We start from the raw sequence: 19,815 nt of genomic DNA, 5'->3' as shown, positions 1-19,815 counted from the left end.
ACCATCAAATGTAATGTGCAGCTCAGTTTTCAAAACCTTGAAACCAAAAAAGTATTTGCTTACGTCAGCAGTGTTTTTCAAGCTTGCAATCGAATCTAATGTGCCATCAAATCTAAGGCGCACCCTAATTTCTGTGACATAATTTGGGTAAAAACGGTGTGCATTACATTTGAGTAAATAGGGTACAATGCAAGAGTCCTGAAGGTGCCAAGTGCAACTTTTTGCTGCAGTTTCTACATCTCTTAACAATTCAGCTCAGCACCAATCCTCTTACTCTCATTTCTGCCCTCTTCCCTTTCAGCTGTACTCTCTTAAAGCACTGGCATTTGTAAAAGCATTGCTGACAGAGGGGTGGATATTTAGGTCTGTGGGGGCATTTGTATGCACTAATTCCAAGAAGATATGAGAACTCCTGGAGACTGCAGTATCCATTATCACATTATTTTTCTGCAGTTTTCCTGGGGCTTGTCTGTATTTGAGGTTTTCTATCAGTGATGCAATAGAGGGACGCAGGTGGCACTGTGGGTTAAACCACAGAGTCTAGGACTTGCAGATCAGAAGGTTGGCAGTTCGAATCCCTGTGACAGGTGAGCTCCCGTTGCTCGGTCCCTGCTCCTGCCAACCTAGCAGTTCGAAAGCATATCAAAGTGCAAGTAGATAAATAGGTACCGCTCTGGGGGGAAGGTAAACGGCATTTCCGTGCGCTGCTCTGGTTCGCCAGAAGCGGCTTAGTCATGCTGGCCACATGACCCGGAAGCTGTACGCCGGCTCCCTCGGCCAATAAAACGAGATGAGCGCCGCAACCCCAGAGTTGGCCACGACTGGAGCTAATGGTCAGGGGTTCCCTTTACCTTTACCTTTATCAGCGAGGCAACATATTTCCTTGAGTTACAAATGGAGCTGCAACCTTCAGTTGGTTCTCTCTCTCTCTCTCTCTCTCTCTCTCTGTGTGTGTGTGTGTGTTTTTTTTATATAACCACAATTAATCAAGCAGCAAAATTATACCAATATAAATTTGTTATTTTATCAGTGAAGGAGTCGCTATCAAGATTTTGATCAGAGTAACACCAAGAGCACATCTCTTTCCATTGTCTATTACAGGCTTCCTCAACCTCGGCCCTCCAGATGTTTTGAGGCTACAATTCCCATCATCCCTGACCATTGGTCCTGCTAGCTAGGGATCATGGGGGTTGTAGACCAAAAACATCTGGAGGGCCGAGGTTGAGGAAGGCTGGTCTATTAGCATTAAATAAGTCCTCTTCCCATCTCAGTGCAGGGGTGCTCTGCATACAATGCTATATAATATAATCTGTTTCTTAAGGCACTGATAAACCACTGCGTATTTTGGGTAGATTTGTTTTTCTTTTTTCCTCCCTTCCCTAGATAAGTTGGGTACAATAATTCTGAAGCGGGTCTGTTCTTAGCCCATTCTTCGATTCCAATTAGACGTTGCAGTTCTCAGCCTGTAAGAGCTTTATATGTTGTTGTATAGCAGTGACAGCTGGAAAGCTAGGAGGAAACTCTAGATTATAGGCCTGGTCTTCTGGGACAGTATGATCCCAGTGCACTCATGATTACCAAATTGCCAATGTAGAAACCCCATCAGGCCACAGATCGGACTTGCCTACAGGAGCAGCACCCATGCACAGGTAAGGAAACATCTAATTAACTACAAGTATTTCAACTGCCATCATCTTATAAATGTGTGCTTAATTTTAGAAAAAGAATGTTCAGATTTAAAACATAAGGGTACTTAATGTCAGGTCTGAGATTGGCACTTTTAAACTGGCATGGCGTTCTTTGCATTACCGTTGTGCCAGAGGTAGTTTTCAAATAAAAAGGTCTATTTTTACTTCTATGGCTGTAAGATCAGCATGGGATCTGGAAGCCTGGTGAAGTGTCCTGTAATTCTTTGATGTTTGTGGAGCATTTTTCTTGAAACATCACAAATCCACCAGGAAAGTTCCTATAGTTACATAAAACTAAAATTTCTCAACCGTGATGTTCTTTTAGAATTCTGGAGGTGCTGCTTATTAGTATTGTTCATACTTGTTATGGAAATAAATGTCATTGTGCTCAATGTATTTTTACACAGGTAACAAATATTCTTAAGGAATAAGTTCTAGCAACTACCAGAGGGAATGCTTGTTCCCTCCATACAGGTGCTGAATGTGCAGAGAGCTCAATTGTATGAGGAAATATTAGGCCCAGGCTATTATTTTCTTCTGGAGTAAAAAGTGAATTTAAAATATTTATTTGTCTTCCTCCTCCTGTAATACAAGTAGGGACTCTGAAACATTTCTCAGGGAAAGTGGGGCGGGTTGGACTCCAGTTTCCTTTCCTCACTGCAATACTTAAGGTAAGCCCCCATACTACTTAAAGGATCTTTGGGGGTTAGAATTGGGATTGTATTGAACTTGAAATGTAGACTTGTCCCTGGAGAGCATGTGTACCAACTCTAAGTTGTGGCATCTTGATAGCCAAGAGAGATACCATGTTAAACAAACGGAATGGTGAATAAATGCATAGATGAATTAAGACGCTGTGAATTACCAAGAGAGATGAGGGGCAAGTTGTCAGGGAGCTCAGTGCAGGGTGGGAGCAGAGATGGGCTCCACCATTGTGCACACCCGCTGCTGAGTTCCCTGCGTCTCTCCCATCTTGCAGAAACAGCGAGGACACTTGGCATCGGGAAAACAGGTGAGGAACATTGCCTTGCCAGCCCCTACTGCAGGCATGTCCAAAGTCTGTTTTGGGGAGGTAATCTGGCCCGCCACTCGATTTAATCCAGCCCCCGGGGCACTTTATTTTCTGGGGTAAAATCCTAAATTCAACCCATCTTCATTCCCAAAAAAACACTTCATCAAATCTGGCCCTCTTTGAAAAAAGTTTGCTACTGGATCAACCTACCTCACAGAATTGAGCACCTCCACTGCTACTGGATTAACCTACCTCACAGAATTGTTGTGAGGGCAAGGAGGGATACCGAATGCTCTGTCTTGAGCTTCTTTGAGAAAGGGTAGAATAGAAATCCAACGTGATTTTTAAAAAAGCAACATGAGAGAGGAACCCGGAAGTTGCTACATTTGGTGCAGCTTCAATGATACCCTGTTATTCTGTGGTGTTGCAAGGTCTTACCACTGGATGAGTAAACAGGCAGGCAGCATTGGGGAGAGAGGGCTGGGAAGGTTTTTCCAACAGGTGCATGTAGTGGCTGTTGGAACAGATGGTTGCTACAGTCACCTGGAACCTTTTTACCATATGGAGCCCATACGTGCAAGATCCATATGTTAAATTATTTCAATAGGCCAGCAATTGCTATTCTCAACCCTTGCTTCAGTGTAAATAGGCAGGGTCAGAAGGTTATCGCTACTCCAATCAGTAATTATTATGTGCTGTGTGCACAAGCTAAGCCTGATGCCTTTTGCAGCGTGTGACAGTTGAGAGGTCATTATGGATGCATTCATGTTGGGGGAAATGTCAAACTCGACATAACATTTACGTATAGGACCACATAGTCCTGATGCATATTTATATTGACATAATGTGGCCTTGGTGTCTGTACAAGGTGTTCAGGGTGATTCACGTGCTTGAATCTGAGAGGTGGGAATCATCACTCTCCAGCAATAAGAAATGTAATGTTTCAAATTGGTTGAAGACCTCACGTATTGCAAATTTCTGAACAGTAATTAAATCTTTAAGGAGTTCAAAATCTGATATTGAGATATAGCGCCACCTGGGGGAAAGCTCATGTCTAAGAAAACACTATTTTTAAAAATGTATTTCTTATATAATGGGTGTATAATAGTTCTGTTGGTTTTTAGCCCCACTTTTTATTTATCGTGGATTGTGCTGAAATCTGTTTCAGCAAAAGTGCTTTGCTTTAAACTGTTATTTATGAAAAGCGATTTGTAATTATCAATAGCATTTCTGGGCGTTTTATTTTCATAATAATCGCTTGTTTTGGGAGACCCATAAGTGAGGATATTATTTGCATAGGCTGCTGTGGCCTTCCCTAGACATTTACTCAGAAGTTAAAAGCTTCTGCAGAATCAGATGCCTGTCATTCACATCTAAGAACTGCTTTCTTAATGCTCCTCCTTAAGTCTGCAAGTACTCTAGCCGAAGTGTCATGTGTTTATGCCGGGCAAAAATAAAATTATCATTAATAATTACGTTTTTTAAAAAGTACATTGTAACATTATTTGAATGTCCCATTCCTGCCATGGTTAAAAGACAAATAAATCTGGAAGGGGGCGTCAGCCTTCAGTTGGGAGCAGTTTGGGGATCTTGGATATGTTGTTTTGTATTCTAGTGAGTGAAGTCTTTGATAAGGAGGTGTCTCTCAGTGCTCTGAGCACAACCCCTGGTTTCGAAGGACCAGCTGCCACCATGTGGGGCACTTTCCGTCTGCAAATGCATTAGTATTAAACGGGCATTCCTTGTGGCTGTGGCTGCAGTGCTTCCCTGGCCGTGGCCTAATTCTTTTTTTCCTATCCATGAGGTCTGACGTCCAAAGAGGACATCCTTCCCATAATGGACCCTTATGACAAACGGTGACATTTTAATAAATGTCCAGTGAGAGAAGGCCCTTGGGTTGGATCAACACCGCTTTTGCAAAAGGTTAAGCACTCGCCGCCTCCACCTTCGTCTCAAACCCCCTTCCATGGAGTTGCTTTCATTTTTTTTCCTTCGGCAAATCAGAGTCGCTTTGGTTACCGAGACCTCCTTTGCGCTAAGTGCTGCTGTCCGAGGTGCTGAATCGATGGCTCACTGTGCAATCGCCCTGCATCTTTCGGAACAATAGCCTGCTGTGAGCCATACGGTGGCCATTATCTTTGGGTACCTGCCGCGGAATGAACATCAGGGGGACGGCTTATTTGCCTTTTTTTTTTCTTTATAAGAGAGGAATGCTCGATAAAATAATCATCGTTTGATTTGTATAAGTAGGGCTCAGTATTGCGAGAGCACACTTGCTAAATGGCATATGCTAGCGATTACCTGTCGTAACACACGCCACGCAGGTGGCAGGATTCTATCTTGGTGTTCAGAGAAAAGTTAAGCTCCAGGCTGGGTGGAAAGGCACCCTGAAATTATGAATACACGGGTTTGTGTAGCGGAAGACTAGCTTTGACACATAAAAAGCAGCATATGTAATTATATGTACTTGGGATAGGGCTCCAAGTGCTCAGACATTTCAACTGTATAGCAAAGTGGATTCAGATGGGCAGGCTACAAATCATAAAATTATCATCATCATCATCTTGCCTCAGTTCTGCAGATCTCCCGGTGAAGGTGGTAACTTAGTTTTCACGAAGGAGTCTTTCAGAAAGGAGATATGGCTGACACCTTTACAGTTTTGCTGTTTGGCCTCTGGTAGAAATCTTTCACGCCCATAGCACGTGTGTGTGTATGTGTGTGTGTCCACAACATTGTATATTTTCCCATAGACAGGCGCTTGTTTCTTCATCTGGCTAGTCGCTTTCCAGTGCTAGAGATAAAACGTCCTTCATGTATTGACAGAAAGTGGAATATTTATTAAAGCTCCGGATGCTATTGGGGGACACGGGCTTCTACTCTCCCCTTCAATTTTATTTTTAGCGAATGGGTGCAGTAAAGAAACCGAGTTTGATACGCGTGTGTCTGTTGTTAAATCGGAGTCCTCTAATAACAAGGTGGTTTTGTAAACGGACTAGATGCAGAGCAATCCCGTCTTTGGTTCCTTGGTGCCCCCCAGTGGACAGTTCCAAAATAATTATTCAAGCTTTGGATTCCCGCCCCCTTCGTAGACGGCAATAAATGGACGGTGGGCTTTATAAAAATTCTCTAAGCTCCTCCAAATGAATTGAGAAGGGAAGACACACACCACCAACCCCCAATCCTCCTTTTTAAGACGATTGCTCAACAGTACGACGAACATGTTCCGGGCGCTAATAAGGTTGCTATCAGAGAGAAGCGACCATCAACCCAAATTAGGATTGAGCAGGTGGCTTTTAAAGAGCCAACTTTTATAAGGAAGACTCGTCGGAGAGAGGACGGCAAAACTCCCTCGTGGAAGCAGGAATGCAAGGCTCTGTGTGGCGTGGCGTGATCTGGACCCATGAAGATCACGCGAACACCTTGGTCTGAACAGGCAAACAGCCTCTCCTTCCAGCAATCGGAGTGCGGTAAGTATGCGCACAGAATCCCTTCTCGGGTCAGCCGTGATCTGGATTCAGAATCGAGGTGCGAAACCGCACGCGCTCCTTCCACTCCGCTCTTCCTTGGGGGAACCGCCTGCACACCTGCGAGTGAATCACGCTCGCTTGGGAAGGCGCAACGCTTGGAGGCGCGTGATTCCTCTCTCTGTCCCTCTCTCTTGCATCCCCCTCCCTCTCTCGCCTCCTTAGTCAACACCCGCACTCCTGCCCTCCCAAACTCCAGCTCTTTGGCTTCCCATCTTGGAGAAAACGAGGTGGAGGCGCTGGCAGAGCAGTGACTCATGCCTGCGTCGCAACAGATCAGCCGGCGATTCGAGCTTTTTTTAAAAAAGAAAAGCGAATCTCAAGTATTGGGGGGGGGGCGCTAAGGTCATCTCGAATTAAATGCCAGGGAAGCCATTGATATTCCGACGTCGTTCGTGGCGGAGTTTATAAACGGCGAAGTTCTTCCAAAACGAAGATTTCTCCATCCTCCGCCTTTTGGGTTCCTGGAGTTGGAGCCTGGGTTGGTAAGTCTCTCTTGATTTATTTTTTAAAAATTTTCCAACGAAAAAGAACTCGCCCCTCCGTTCTTCCCGGAGGATTTTGGAGGCTTTCTTTCGAGACGGTAGGGCTGTCTCCGTACTTAGAATTGAGGAAAGGATATTCGGTATTGGAAAGCTGATGTTTACGAGGAATAACCTGTTACTTCACTTTCCACCTTGGCCCAGGACGTATCCCCGCATCTCTATCTCTCTCCTTCTTTCTCTACCTCCGGAGATTCAGGTTTGTGACTCGAAATTAAACGCGTGTAGACAAGATGCAATCCTTCATCCGGCTGACCCACAACACCCCGGGGTGCACTTTATTCACGATAACTTTTTTTCGTTTGGTGATGATGCCACGGTGACAGGTGGCGTTAAATCTTGACCAAAATTAAACCTATCTATTTCCCGTGAGCTTAGATTTCGATGTGTTTTTTTTAAAAATCATTATTATTAAATAACGTGGACCAAACAGCTTTGAAGTCCAAACTCCCGAATGAGGTTGAGATCATGTATTGATCGATCCTCTGCTTTCTGACGACCAATGAACCTCCGGAAGAGGGTTGCTGGACGCGGAACGAAATGTCTTCCCAAAGCAGCGCCAAGAACACGCGTGGAGAGAGCGAGCCCCAGGAAGGCCAGGCTCTGTAGAACATCTCGATTTTCATTCATTCATTCATTGTATAATTCGTTTGTGCGCATTCAGAGGCGCAAGTTGCCCTGTAAGAACAGATCGGCTTGGCTGCTCCTTTCCCGCAATATTTGCCCCCCAGTTCGCCTCCCTCGACGTCGTTTCGTTTGCCTTTCGTCAACCTGCGAAGGGAGAAGGCGCCCCGAGGACCACCCCCGGGATCGCTCGGAGATCTTTCCTCCTCAAGCCATCGCCGGTCTCTTCCTCTCTCCCGACGCGTTCCTCCGCTTCCCCATTCGCTCCGAGCCGTCGCCTCCTTCGCTGCCCATTGAGCAAGAAGGGGCGTCGAGTGAGTGAGTGAGTGGCCGGCGGCGGCCATCCTCCTCCTCTCCCTCCTCTCCCTCCTCCCACCTGCCCTTCCCCTCCGCCGCTTTGCTTCCAGGGGCGAAGACGAATCGTGCTCGGCTCGCCAGCCCCGTCCAGACATTTCCCCAGCTCGCTCGCTCGCCAGCCAGCCAGCGCTGCCTCATAAAAACCAACGAGGTGTCGTCGCCTCCAGCCATTTCTCCAGCCCCGTCGCTTTGTCTGAGGAGAGGAGGCGGGCGAGAGATCCGCGGAAGAAAGGGATCCTTCTTCTTCTTCTCCTTCTCCCCGCGCTGGAGGTGCAACAAGGTCCCTTTTGTGCGCGCCCTGCCCTCCCCACCTCCGACGGCCTGCGACTTGGCGCCCAGTTGAATGGCTTCTCGTCGCGCCTTGGCCGAAGCGAGAGGAAAGAGAGGGGGCGGGGGGGGGGAGACCGAGAGTCACAGCCCGAAATACACACACACACAACCACACACACACACCCTCTCTAAACCCGCCTTTCTCTTCCCTTGCAGTAAATCCTTCTGCTGGGATCGGAGGAAGGCGAAGGCAAGAGGAAGACGAAGCAGCCCGGGATCCAAGGGCTTTGCCTCAGCACCTCATGGCGACCTCGGACCCGTCCTCGTCCAACACGGCTCCGGATCCCAATCCGAGCAACTTGCGACCCACAAGTAGGTCTCGCCTTCCCGTCTCGCGCCGCCTTCGTTTGCTGCCGCGGTTGTGGCGGCCGCGCGTCGTCGTCGCCGTCGTCCTTTTTCGGCGGGTGGGCGGCTTCCCCACAAAATTCGACATTCGCCACAAAAAACCACCGCGACCGAGAACGACCGGCATGGAAGCTCGCCTTCGAACGAGAAACCCCTTTCCCTCCACACACCCCCGCCAAAAAAACCACACGAATTCAGGCCGAAACCGTGGGGTGGTGGGCGTGGGTTCGGCTTGGGGAAAAACAAAGGAACCAAGGAATCTGGGGCCATTGCTACAAAAACGAGAGGAGGGGTGGCAAGGTGGGGAGGAATAAAAACCCTGTTCGCTGAGGAGGACTTTGTGCGCGGCTGCTGGAGCGGGGCGTGAGGGGCGGGTCGGGGTCTCCGACCGTTTTTCGGGCTGACAGACCCGGCCGGCGCCAAGTTCCACCGGTGGTTTCTGACGCGCGGCGCGAGTCCCTTCCCGCCGTTTCTTTTTCTTTTCCCTGAGGTAATCTCTGATCCAGGGGGCCAATGGAGGCTATTCGAGAGGCTCTCCCCCCCCCCCCTCATCCCTTGTCCCTAACTGCCGCGTGTTTTGCCTGGAGTTATTAAGGTGTGAGTCGGAAGGGGAGGGCGCGAAGGAGCCGGGTTTATAGCTTTCGGCTAGACAGACATTCGGCAATCCCGCGGAGGAAGGGGGGAAAAAAAGGCGGGAGGAGGGCGCGCGGCGGAGGCTTGAAATAAGCCTGGACGACATAATCACCCAAAGCCTGGAGGGCGATAAATGGTCCGCCCCCCTTGGAAGGGGTTGTGAAGCATGGACACCCCCGTCATTATTGGGCCACATGAGGGGAGGCGAAACCCACCCGGCGAAAATAGCTCTTTTTTGTGGCGCCTGTTTGTTTGTGTTTGTGTGGTGTTTTTCTTTCGCCTCCGAGCTGTCAAAAGCTCGCCTAATTGTTTCAAGGCGTTTCACGGAAACCCGTGGCGGGCTTTTATTGGGGGGGGGGGGGGACGGACACACGACAAAAGAAGGGGCGAGCGCGGTGTTGTGTATGTGTGTGCGTGTGTTGTGTATCTCCTCAGGAAGAATCCCTTCCCTCCGCGACCATTTCGAGGAATGCGGCCTCCTGTCAGGTTCCCTCACAGCAGGCAGCAGCGCGGGCTGCGCGCCCTCTTCCCGCGCTCGCGCGCGCCATTGCCTATTGTTTCCCGACGGCTCTCTCTCGCGCGCGCTCCCTCTCTCCCGCCTCCTGGTCCGGCTGCGGGGGCGCGCGTGTGATTGAGGGGAGGGGATGGAAGAGGTGGTGTGTGTGGCGCGTGTCCCTTGGCCTCCTCTCCTGGTCATGCTCCACCTCGCCTGAGGCGTCTTAAAGTCCTGTCAGAGCTGCTTCTCCCGCCTGCCACTCTTCGGTCCCGCCCTCCCTTTCGGCTCCCCGGCGCCCCGTCCTTCGTCCTTCTCCGGCAGCCGGGCGACCTCCTCCCTTTCACCTGAGGCGACCTTCTCCCGCTGCCTCCTCGCCGTCCTTGCGCCTTTCCAGCCCGCTGACCCGCTCGAAGGGCTCTCCGCCCGCGCCATTTGTCTTCTTCCCGTTCCCTTTGCCGCCCTCCTCTTTTCTGCTCTCTTTCCCTGCGCGTTTCCCCCTCTGCCTGATGGCTCCAGTTCGACCACCACCACCACAACAACCCCCATTTTTATTTTTATTTTTGCCATACATTCCCACCCCCCCACCTCTGCAAGCATCTCTCCAACTCTTAAGCTTGGAATCTCCCTCCCCGCTTCCCCATAGCTGTCAACTTTTCCCTTTTCTTGCGAGGAATCCTATTCGGAATAAGGCAATTTCCCTTTTTAAAAAATGGGAAACGTTGACAGCTATGCCTTCCACTCCTTCAAATGCGCTCTCTACCCCGCCACCATTTCCCTAGGCGCGCCTTCTCGCGCCCGCCTTCCTGCCTCTTCTCGTCCTCCCCGGCCAGAGCGCCCCCTACAGGCGCGTTTTTTTTAAAAGAGTGGAAGGGGTGGTAGTCAAGGCGCGAGACCCAGCGCGCACTGCGGGCGGGCGGAGCCAAAGCCCAGCCTTTTCATTTAGACATTTTTGTCCTTTTTTCGAAGGGGCAGCTGGGGGCGGGCGGGGAAACCTCTCCTTCATATTTGCTGTCCTCTCCGACATGCCGGTTTGAGACCGTGGTTGCATCCATGCTTAAAAGGAAACGAGCTCCACGAATGCCAACGGAGACACCTGCTTTCAAGGGGTGTGGATCGCATGGAAAGCCTGGCGATCTTTCTTGAAAGGAAGTTGCGTTGGAATCAGCGGGTCCCGAAAGGATGCAGCTACAAAGGCCATAAATATTAACTCCGGAGCAGTTATCCTCTTTGTATTGGGACCTAAAACAATGGCCAAGTAATACACCGCTAGCTAGAACCTTTATTCTCCCTCCTTCTTTCCTGCGTCCCTCAGTCTAGCACTGGCTTTACTACAGGCCCAGCTTTTGGTCCCTTGAAGAAATGGGGTGTGCTTGTTTCCACAATTCTAATGCAGGGTTTTAACTCTACCCAATGTGTTTTGCTTATTTATATATTTATTGGCAATCGAATTTTTCTCTTTCCTACCCCCACCCCACTCCATTAATTGCTTCGGACGGACTCCTCCATTTCCCTCTCTTTCTAATTTCTTCCAGGAGTAGTGTGGGGGAAGCACATTGGAAATCCACTTAATGAATTTCAAGTTGGATTTCACAGAAATACACGGCAGGCAGGCAAGCTAGTTGTCTTCTTCAGGCATTGCCAGTATCCGTGCTTTGGGACATGCAGCTTAGGTTTCATTTAGGCCGCCTCCTGAATAATGCACGCATAGCTTTTAAACTTGAAAACATGTTTTATAATGCCACTAGCGCTTTAGAGTTTAAAGAGTCAGAATAAAATACTCTTTTCCTTCTGGGTTACATTCACACGGTGTCCTTTCTTAGGATCCGGGTTAGCCATTGGCAGAGCCGCAGTTACTGGGCATGGAAGCCAGCTGCCAAACAGGCTTACTCGGAAGTAAACCCCCCTGAGTTCAGTGGGGCTTACTACTGTATTCCTTAACACCGTGGCAGAGCCGTTTCCAATTCTCCAGGCCTCTTGAAGTCTCTCGGCCCGCTGGGGCTTTGATGGTTGGCAATCAATTATCTTTCTGTTTCCTTCCTCCTGCGATTTGTTTGTGGGGAGGTTTTTTTTTTGTCTCTTCCGTACTTTATCCCTTTCTATTTGCACTCTCTCGTTTCAGTTAGCGCCCCAAACTAACTCACACTTGCCTAAACCTAATTGAAGGTCGTTGCCGCCTCTCCCACTTTCAGCACCGCCTGAGATGGACAGCGCAATGCGTGTTCCAACTGCCTGATAGGGGTTGCGGGCATTATGAATGGGGTTGTCTCGAAAAATGGGGAGCAGGAGGACGTGAGGGGCCTTTCAATGTGTCTCCCTGACTCGTCATTCCGGCTGCAACCTAGTCATGCAAGTCTGATCATCTAGTCAAATACTATTTTTCACCCAATTAATTCCTGAACTCTTCCATGACCCCATTTCATGCCAGTTTATTTTAAGCTGCCACTTTCCTGGAGCAGTGCCAATAAATTATTAGGAGATAGTCAGGTCTCTCTCTCTCTCTCTCCTCCAGCTGCTTTGTCTCTTCCCATCTTCCTGGTGGTACCTATACTGCCAGCGACACACCACTGACTCGCCTGCGCGCTCAACCTGCTATTCCCTCCCACCCACCACCCACCTCGTGATTCCTTCATTGGCCCCAAAGGCTCCCTTAAAAGGAAAGCGTGCTCGACTTTGTTAAAATACCACGGAAATCACAAACTGGAGGCTTGATGAGGAACTTGGAATAGCAGAAAGCTGGGGAGGGGGCGGCGGCATGAGATTTCTTTCCGTTGTCTAATGGGGCTGCGACTAGACAACAAAGACTTTTGTTGTGCTGGTACCAGATATCACCAGTGGCGTAGCGTGGGGGTGCAGGGGGGCCGGCCGCACCGGGCGCAACATCTGGGGGGGCGCGCTCGCACTCGCAGCTGTCTGCCCCTAGGGCAGAGGGGGCGCAAATTATTTGCCTTGCCCCGGGTGCTGACAACCCACGCTACGCCACTGGATATCACAGGGGAAGTGAAACTATGTCTTTGTTTGGACCAACGACTGCAAGTCTCCCAGTCCTTGCGTTGACCTGGAGACATTAACGTAAAGCAAACACACCTGTGCGAAAAGATGCAGGTAGCTACGCTGAGAATGGAGGCCTGCCATTTTCTTCCACCAGCACTCACATTCATACCGGAGGCATTCTTGATGATCCCAAAGACGTTTCGTTTTAGAGTTAAGCCTTCTAGCTGCTATGAGGGTAGAAAACAGAAAGATAAAATGCGTTCCGCTTGGAGCAGTCCCTGTCCTGCGTAAGTCTTCGCTCCCACCACACCTCTCCAATAACCCCTTCTAGGACAGTGGAGGAGGCACTCTGCTTATGGCCGGCTAAAACTCTTTGCCTGTTCACCTTTTGAGTGGGACCTGCAGCAATAAGGTAAATTAAGATTGAGATGCCAATGTAATTGCCCTCCCCCCATTACTCCAAATCGCCAGTGCGATCAGTCAGTCACCTTTTGGGACCCGTTCTCTCTTTTGTCTAGCAGAACATTATGGTCTGCTAGCGGGGCTGCTAAATATTTCGTTTGCGTTCTGAGAGCTGCAGTATATTTTTTAGAGCCAGGTCTGCCGCTCCTTCGAAGCACAGCAGCTGGGGATTGCAAAGTAGGCTGTGCCGCTCATTTCCACGGCCATAAACCTCTTGTCTCTGTTCCTTTCAGCTTATGACACCTGGTGTGGTGTGGCTCATGGCTGCACGAAGAAAATCGGGCTGAAGATATGTGGTAAGTGAAAAGCTGTGCGCGCAAGAAATCGTGTAGCTCCGGTCATATTCTGTCTGTGTCTGTGTTTCTCTTTCCTTCTCTCTCTCTCACCTCCTTCCCTCCCTCAGGCTTTGTCTTGAATCCATAATCATCCCCGAAGCTTTTTTATCACTTGCTTAAACCCATCATCGCTCCCTTTCTGAAGCAACTGGGTTGGCCGACCAGAGAAAAAGTAGGCCACCTCTTTTATCTGCAGATAAACGCAAGAAACGGGAACGAGCCCGCAAAAAAACGTTTCTCCCCCCCCCCTCTTCCTCCTCCCACGGAGAAGTGCGACGAGGCCACCATCAGCAATACCCCAAATTCGTTTTCAAGGAGGTGGTGGGATGGGCGGGCTGTGTGTCTGTGTAAGAGCGAAATTGGCGCTTCTCTATAATCCTGTGCTAGAGGTTTTTGCGCCACCTACTGTCCGACGCAAGCACAGACCGTCAGCAGCCAGGGCAAAGCGCAGCTGGAGGTAGAATTTACTGGTTCCCCGTTAAATTGACCTACTGGTGCTAGAAAACAAGAACTGCGGCTGCTGGAAATACACCACAGCCCCCCCCCCCAGGGCGTTTGAAGCGAGATGGGCGTTTAGCAGATGGATAGCGCGACACCTGTGTGCATTTGCAAGAGGTTCCTTGGAAGGGAGACCCTCTGCCCAAAAAGATCCTTTTGCGCGTGCGATGCAGCTGGTAGATTAAACAGGGCTAGCTTTAGGAAGAAGGCATCTCGGCGATTCTGCTCCTCCTGCCCACCTCAAAGGGGGTAACTCTTCCTGAAGCACCCGGGTATCCAGTTTCCTCCGGCGACCCTGTGAAACGGGGGCAGTCGAGGAAGGCTGGGGAAGGGGGTGTGGCGGCGGCGCACGACCGAAGGCGAGAGCGAGCAGGAGGAGGAAGGGAGCGCTTGCCAGGCGGCGAGTTGGGGCTGCTTTGCCACATCTCACTGTCTGAAATTTTTCAACCTTATCGGCCCAGAAAATACGGATCTCCTGGGGGAGAAGAAAGATTAACGAGAGCCTTATTAAAGAGCCATTCGTCAGGCTGCTGCGTCCGGGAGATAGGAGGCTGGCAGCCAGTCAGCGCTCGGGTGTCTTGAAGTGAAGGGAGGAGGAAGGCGAGCAAATAATATGCCGTCAGATTGTACCCGCTACAGCAAGAGATTCATTTGCGGATAACGAGACTGTCTGCCTCTCTTTAGATTTCTTTATAACGCCTAGGAAAGAAGGGGGGGCGGTGACGCCTAAGCTCAGCCAAACCTTGGTCCATGTTTTGCTTTTGGAGGTTTTAAATGCATTTAACAATAGCCCGGTCCTGTGTGCGCTTGCTCCTAAGAAAACCCCATTGAACTCCATGGGGTTTACTCCCAGGAAAATACGCACAAAAATACGCTTTTGAACGGAAGCCCTTTGAGCACTTATTTGGGAGGAAGGCTCGGGTTAGGGACTTGCTTCTGGGTAAACAAACATAGGATCAGGCTGAGAGAGAAGCGCTTTGATATCACGCGTGTGCTCTTAAACATGCACGCAAGCACGCACTCACACGTTTTTCACTAATATTTCAGCATGCCAAAGGGTGGTGGTGTATTTTAAAGACGAAGGAAACACACGGGAGTTTGGAGCCGGAATTAAGGCGCGTCTGAAAAGCACCAGCGCCGAGGTTGCTTTAACCCTTCCAGCCCAGCAGAGGTTGCCTTGGAGCCGAAGCAAGGACTGCTATTAACTTCTTCCTCTTCTATAAATAGCTCCTGATCTGGGCTTAATGGGCCGTTTCCTTGCTGGTCCCTTCAGTGGCTGGAGCGCCGAGGGTTTTTTCATCATCATTTTAATTTAGCTCGGCAAGCAGAACTGATAAAGTAACGCGCCGCTGCCTCTGGTTGCTAGACTACCGGGGTTTATGGAGGGGCAACCCCTTCTGCTGCCACTAAACAAATACAGACCGCTAGAAATACTGCGCGCTCTCCCAACAACCGTTGCCAATGCAGCACGGTGGGCAACAGCGCGATCCCCAAACCGGTCGAGCTGTTAAAGGCTTTAAATCTAGACCTGCAGCTTATAGAAGGTTTAGGACTGAGCCGCAAAGTCCAGCTGGTGGTTTAGAGCAGTTAGTCTTTAAGGTGTCCCAAGACTCGTTTGGTGGTAGTGTTTTGTGGCCTGCGTTTCTTTATTATTTTTGCTGGGAGCGGGGGGGTTGAGCGCGCCTGCATCCTCCCACTTAATAAAATACATGCATTTCTAAGCTGCTTTAGAAATTTTAAACAACGGGACCTCCTTAAGCTGCAGCCATTTGATCGCTGTTAGATTTGTTCGTTGGTTTCAGGCTTCCTTATGGGGAAAGGGCAGGGTGAGGTGTGCGCAGATTAGTTAGATCCACTTTATTTCTTTCCATATTAAATTCAAAAGAGTCTGATTTCTCACAGTTGGGAATCAAATTTCCATCGTGTGTGTGTGTATGTAAATCCCTTCCTTGCGTCTGGCGCTTCCAAACCTCGCCGGTTGCCGGGCCATTAAGGACTTTCAAGTCGATTACCCTGCGCGATTGATCAGTTAATTAGCCAGCCCATCAAAGCGAGTATTATGGTCTCTCAAGGCAAGCGGCTGGCTGGCGGATGCTTCCTGGAGCAAAAACGTGCCGACTTATAGGGGACCAATCGCCCGTTTTGTCCAGAGTTGTGAAGGCGTCTCGCCGGCCTTGAGGCACCTCACCCAGATGTTTGTGCAAAGCCGAAGTAACTTTCGCGAAAGGCAGACCTAACTAAAAAGCGAACTGAAGATTATTTTGTTAAGCCAGCCGTGAATAAATTATTATGGAGGTGATGCTGAGCATCTTGATCTAACCAGAAAGGCAGAAGATGTGAGAAAATTACTGTATTTAAGCTCAGGAATATTCGCATTTCTTTTTCCGGCGCCCGCACCACCCGTGGATACAAGATTTTCCGTTTGAGATATTATATAAACCAGGCCTGGAAAACTTGCTGCACTGCTCCCTGTTGCTGGAGCCTAACATCCACCCATCATCCCTTGACCGTACTGCCTGATGGGCTTTTGAGTTCCTCCGGAGGGCTGCTGGTTCCTCACCTCTGCAGTGAATTATAATCGCCTCCCTGAGAACTAGCAGCTGTGTTTGAGGATCCCGGTTCCTCAAGCTCCTGTGGTGTCTGCAAAAAGAGGGAGGGGCCAGAGATCTCAGGATCACAGAGATCAGAACTGAGATCAAATCCTACAGAATTCGATTTACTTCTGAGAAAGCACGTGTTGTCAGACAGCGCTGCTCCCTTGCCTTGCCTTGAAGCAAGGACTGTCTTGTAGCGCCTGCAAACGCTGGCGGGGGCGATCGCACCCTGAAAATATTTATTCACATAAATAAGTAAATGCAAAGCAGCCTCGCCTCAACTTCGAAGCAAGCTCTTTTGATTTCAGCGGACTTTCCGATTTCTCCCCGTGGAGTTTCCAGGGACGCGAAGTCTGGATAAAGCGGCCTCTCACCAAAGACTGCGACCGCCAACTCAGTGTGACTTAGGTGGCTGCAATCCTTTACCTGGAACTGTGACTCAATGGAACTTGCATCTTGAGTAGAGAGACATATATTTTCCTCAAATATAACGGGTTTAGGATTTGTGCTGCTTGATCGACGCTGACCGCACCTAGGCATGTTTATACAGGGAAATAAGTCGCGCTGCGTCCCGTGGAAATCACTCCTAAGTACCGTAAATGCGCGCAGGATGAAGAATTAGCCAAACGCGATGGTGCCAAAGAACAGAACAGAACAGGGAACATGAGGCCATACTGTATTTTTATAGATCTCACCTGTCCCCTAAAGACGTCAAGGAGATTTGAACCGCCCCTCCCCTCTTGGTACATCGCTCTGACACCAAGTTAGGGAAGTTCTCGAAGGACACAAGAGTTCTTATTCGGAAGTGTCCAAAGCAAGGAAAACAAAAGAAACACACAACACATATCCCTTCTGTTCAGCCCAGTAGAAACCATAAATATCTTTAAACTACCGCAAAAGTTACCACAGTGCATCCCAGAAGCTATACACTAATAGAAAGCGTTTTAGAGGAGCGATTAGGTTTGAAAACCCACTAGGAACGAAGCAGAGAATACTTCCAGCGGGACGCAGCATAGAGGCCACACACTACGTCCCCTGAGGTGGTGGAAACATTGGTTTAATAAATGAATAAATAAATCCGTTAACTTGCAAACCAGTTAAATTGCAGTCCTTCGACCTGAACAGTATTTATGAAAGCAGGACCCACAAAACTCTTTCCTTTTATGCAAGTTTAGATTCTTTAAACTTTTCAGTACCATCCAAGCTTGTGCCCTTGGGTCGGTTTCGGTGTTTCGCATTCATTCAGGATGCACAATGGAAATTCAATTTCTGTTCAAAGGTACAGAAAGACTAGGGAAACTTCTCTATTCTGAGGCGAATCAGAGTGGACAGTAATTTATTCTCTGCTGCCCCCAGTGCTTGTTTTCCCGGTATAATTATTTAATTCGAGTATTCAAATCGTTTTGTTGCCATTCTTCCATTTCGGTATTTTGTTGTGCGCGCCATTGTCTCTTAGACCCAACTTGCAGCCGGAAGGAATACGCTGCTTGTTTTAGAAATAAGCGAACCCAACGCCCTTCCCCATCAGCCAATCAGAGTGAAGTAGGACTCCTTTCCTAATTGGCTATGCTCTCCTTTATGTAATGTGAGCCGCGCTCGGATTTATCCAATGAGGCTTCAGTAGAACATTCACAAAATTTCTGCGGTGGTTCTTGGGTGGGCGGACTATCGAACGCAGTCGCTCTTGTTTCTAGTCCTCAAGGCCACTGTAATAGAGCGAGGTCGAAAACGAAAAGGCTGCGGAAGGTTGGGTCGCTTGCTCTCAAAGGTGGTCCATGGAGACCTTAAGCTGGGGGGCGGTCTGTCAGAAGGCGCTACAGTGGAGCTGGGATTTTGTTATTCCTTCCTGCTTTTGCTCTATCTTATGAGCAACCCAATCCTGTGGATCCCAATGGAGACAGACTGGTCTAGTAGTCAAAATTCATAGCCCTCCCTTTGACCATAGAACAGTATTATTATTTAAATAAACACCTTATAGTTTTCGATATTCGAATCCAGAATGGGATGAGCTGTGTTTAAAGAGTCTCGCTCTCTCGCTCTCTCTCTCTTACACACACACACACACACAAATTGTCATTTTTCTATAACTATGCCTCTCAGTAGTTTAATACTATTTTCTCTAAGGCCTTTAAATCTTGCCCTGAAAATAATTGGCTTCCTTTTATGTGCCCAGTAGCGGCAGATCAAGTCGAATTACCTTCTAGGAGAGTGGGGAAGGGAAGGGAGAGACAATCTACTGTAAAATAATTGCCCAATTTGTACCTATTACTTCAACGTCGCGTGGATGCAGCAACCTGGTTAACTTTATTAGCTGAAGATTTCCTGATACATCATCCTCACAGAAGTTCAATTTGGTTTGGTTTTTAAAACAAGAATAACTGATTAAATCTTTAGATGGGAGGAGGAAAGGGGAGGGCCAGCCCTGGCTGGCTCTAGACAGGCCCCGCCAGATCTCGTTTTAATTAACTTTTCTGGAAATGAGCAGCGTTGGACTCCCGCCCTCCTTTCTGGATGCACCGAAGGACGGAAGGAATAGCACAACTAGTACAGTTGATGGTTATCAAGTAAGCCTCGCCAAGGAGAAATAGAAGAAATCCAATACGGCAGAGAGGGACGCTCCTGTTATCTGTGCCACTTGTTCAAGGAGACCGACGGGACTACTAAATTCTTAGGGCCACGATCTAACGAAGTGAAGCCCCCATTTAATTCCTGGAGTCCATTGGTGACCTGAGAGTGATTGACTTTGGCTGAATTCTCGGCTCTTTATAGGTAATCGGGTAAAGGACCCCTGGACGGTTAAGCGCAGTCAAAGGCGACTATGGGGTTGCTGCACTCATCTCCCTTTTAGGCCGAGGGAGCTGCGTTTGTCCACAGACAGCTTTCTGGTTCATGTGGCCAGCATGACTAAACCGTTTCTGGCACAACAGAACACCTTGAGGGAAGCCAGAGCGCACGGAAATGCCTTTTACCTTCCTGCTGCAACGGTATCTATTTATCTACTTGCACTGGCGTGCTTTCCAACTGCTAGGTTGGCAGGAGCTGGGACAGAGCCGCGGGAGCTCAGCATCTTGCGGGGATCCAAACCCTCAACTTTCTGATAGGCAAGCCCAAAAGGCTCAGTGATTTAGACCACAGCGCCACCTGCGTCCTTCTTTATAGCCGCCACCACCACGCGAGGCCATTGCTTACGCGTTGCTGAAAGTCCAAACCCCATTCCAACACGCTTTGTGGGGGATTCAGCTCAAGGGACCCCGGTTACCATTCTTTCAGTTGTTGGCAAGCTCAGTGCCTTTTGGAATTGAAGAAGGCTGATGTTCTCTCCAGTGCATCAAGCGCGCGCGCACACAGAGGCACAGCACACGCGCACTCATCGAACCGTATTCT

At 49.0% G+C, this 19,815-nt stretch overlaps 1 protein-coding gene across 2 annotated transcripts in view; it reads left to right on the top strand.

The window, feature by feature from the left end:
* Positions 1–5,814: 5,814 nt before the first annotated feature.
* Positions 5,815–19,815, top strand: part of GAD1 (glutamate decarboxylase 1) — a 60,861-nt gene continuing 46,860 nt past the window's right edge. The window contains exons 1-3 of one of the 2 annotated variants that reach the window (XM_083468671.1): positions 5,815–6,167; positions 8,234–8,389; positions 13,238–13,300. In XM_083468671.1, coding sequence (XP_083324797.1) covers positions 6,101–6,167; positions 8,234–8,389; positions 13,238–13,300 — 286 coding nt within the window. In that variant the 5' untranslated portion in view covers positions 5,815–6,100. Of the gene's footprint in view, positions 6,168–6,189; positions 6,710–8,233; positions 8,390–13,237; positions 13,301–19,815 lie in introns of those variants that run through there. The other variant, XM_083468672.1, reaches the window with a different exon arrangement.

Source organism: Podarcis liolepis (assembly GCF_965112155.1).
Source record: "Podarcis liolepis genome assembly, chromosome: 1".
Classification (NCBI taxonomy): domain Eukaryota; kingdom Metazoa; phylum Chordata; class Lepidosauria; order Squamata; family Lacertidae; genus Podarcis; species Podarcis liolepis.
Note: the sequence above shows the minus strand (reverse complement) of the source record. Positions and strands in the feature narration are given on the sequence as shown.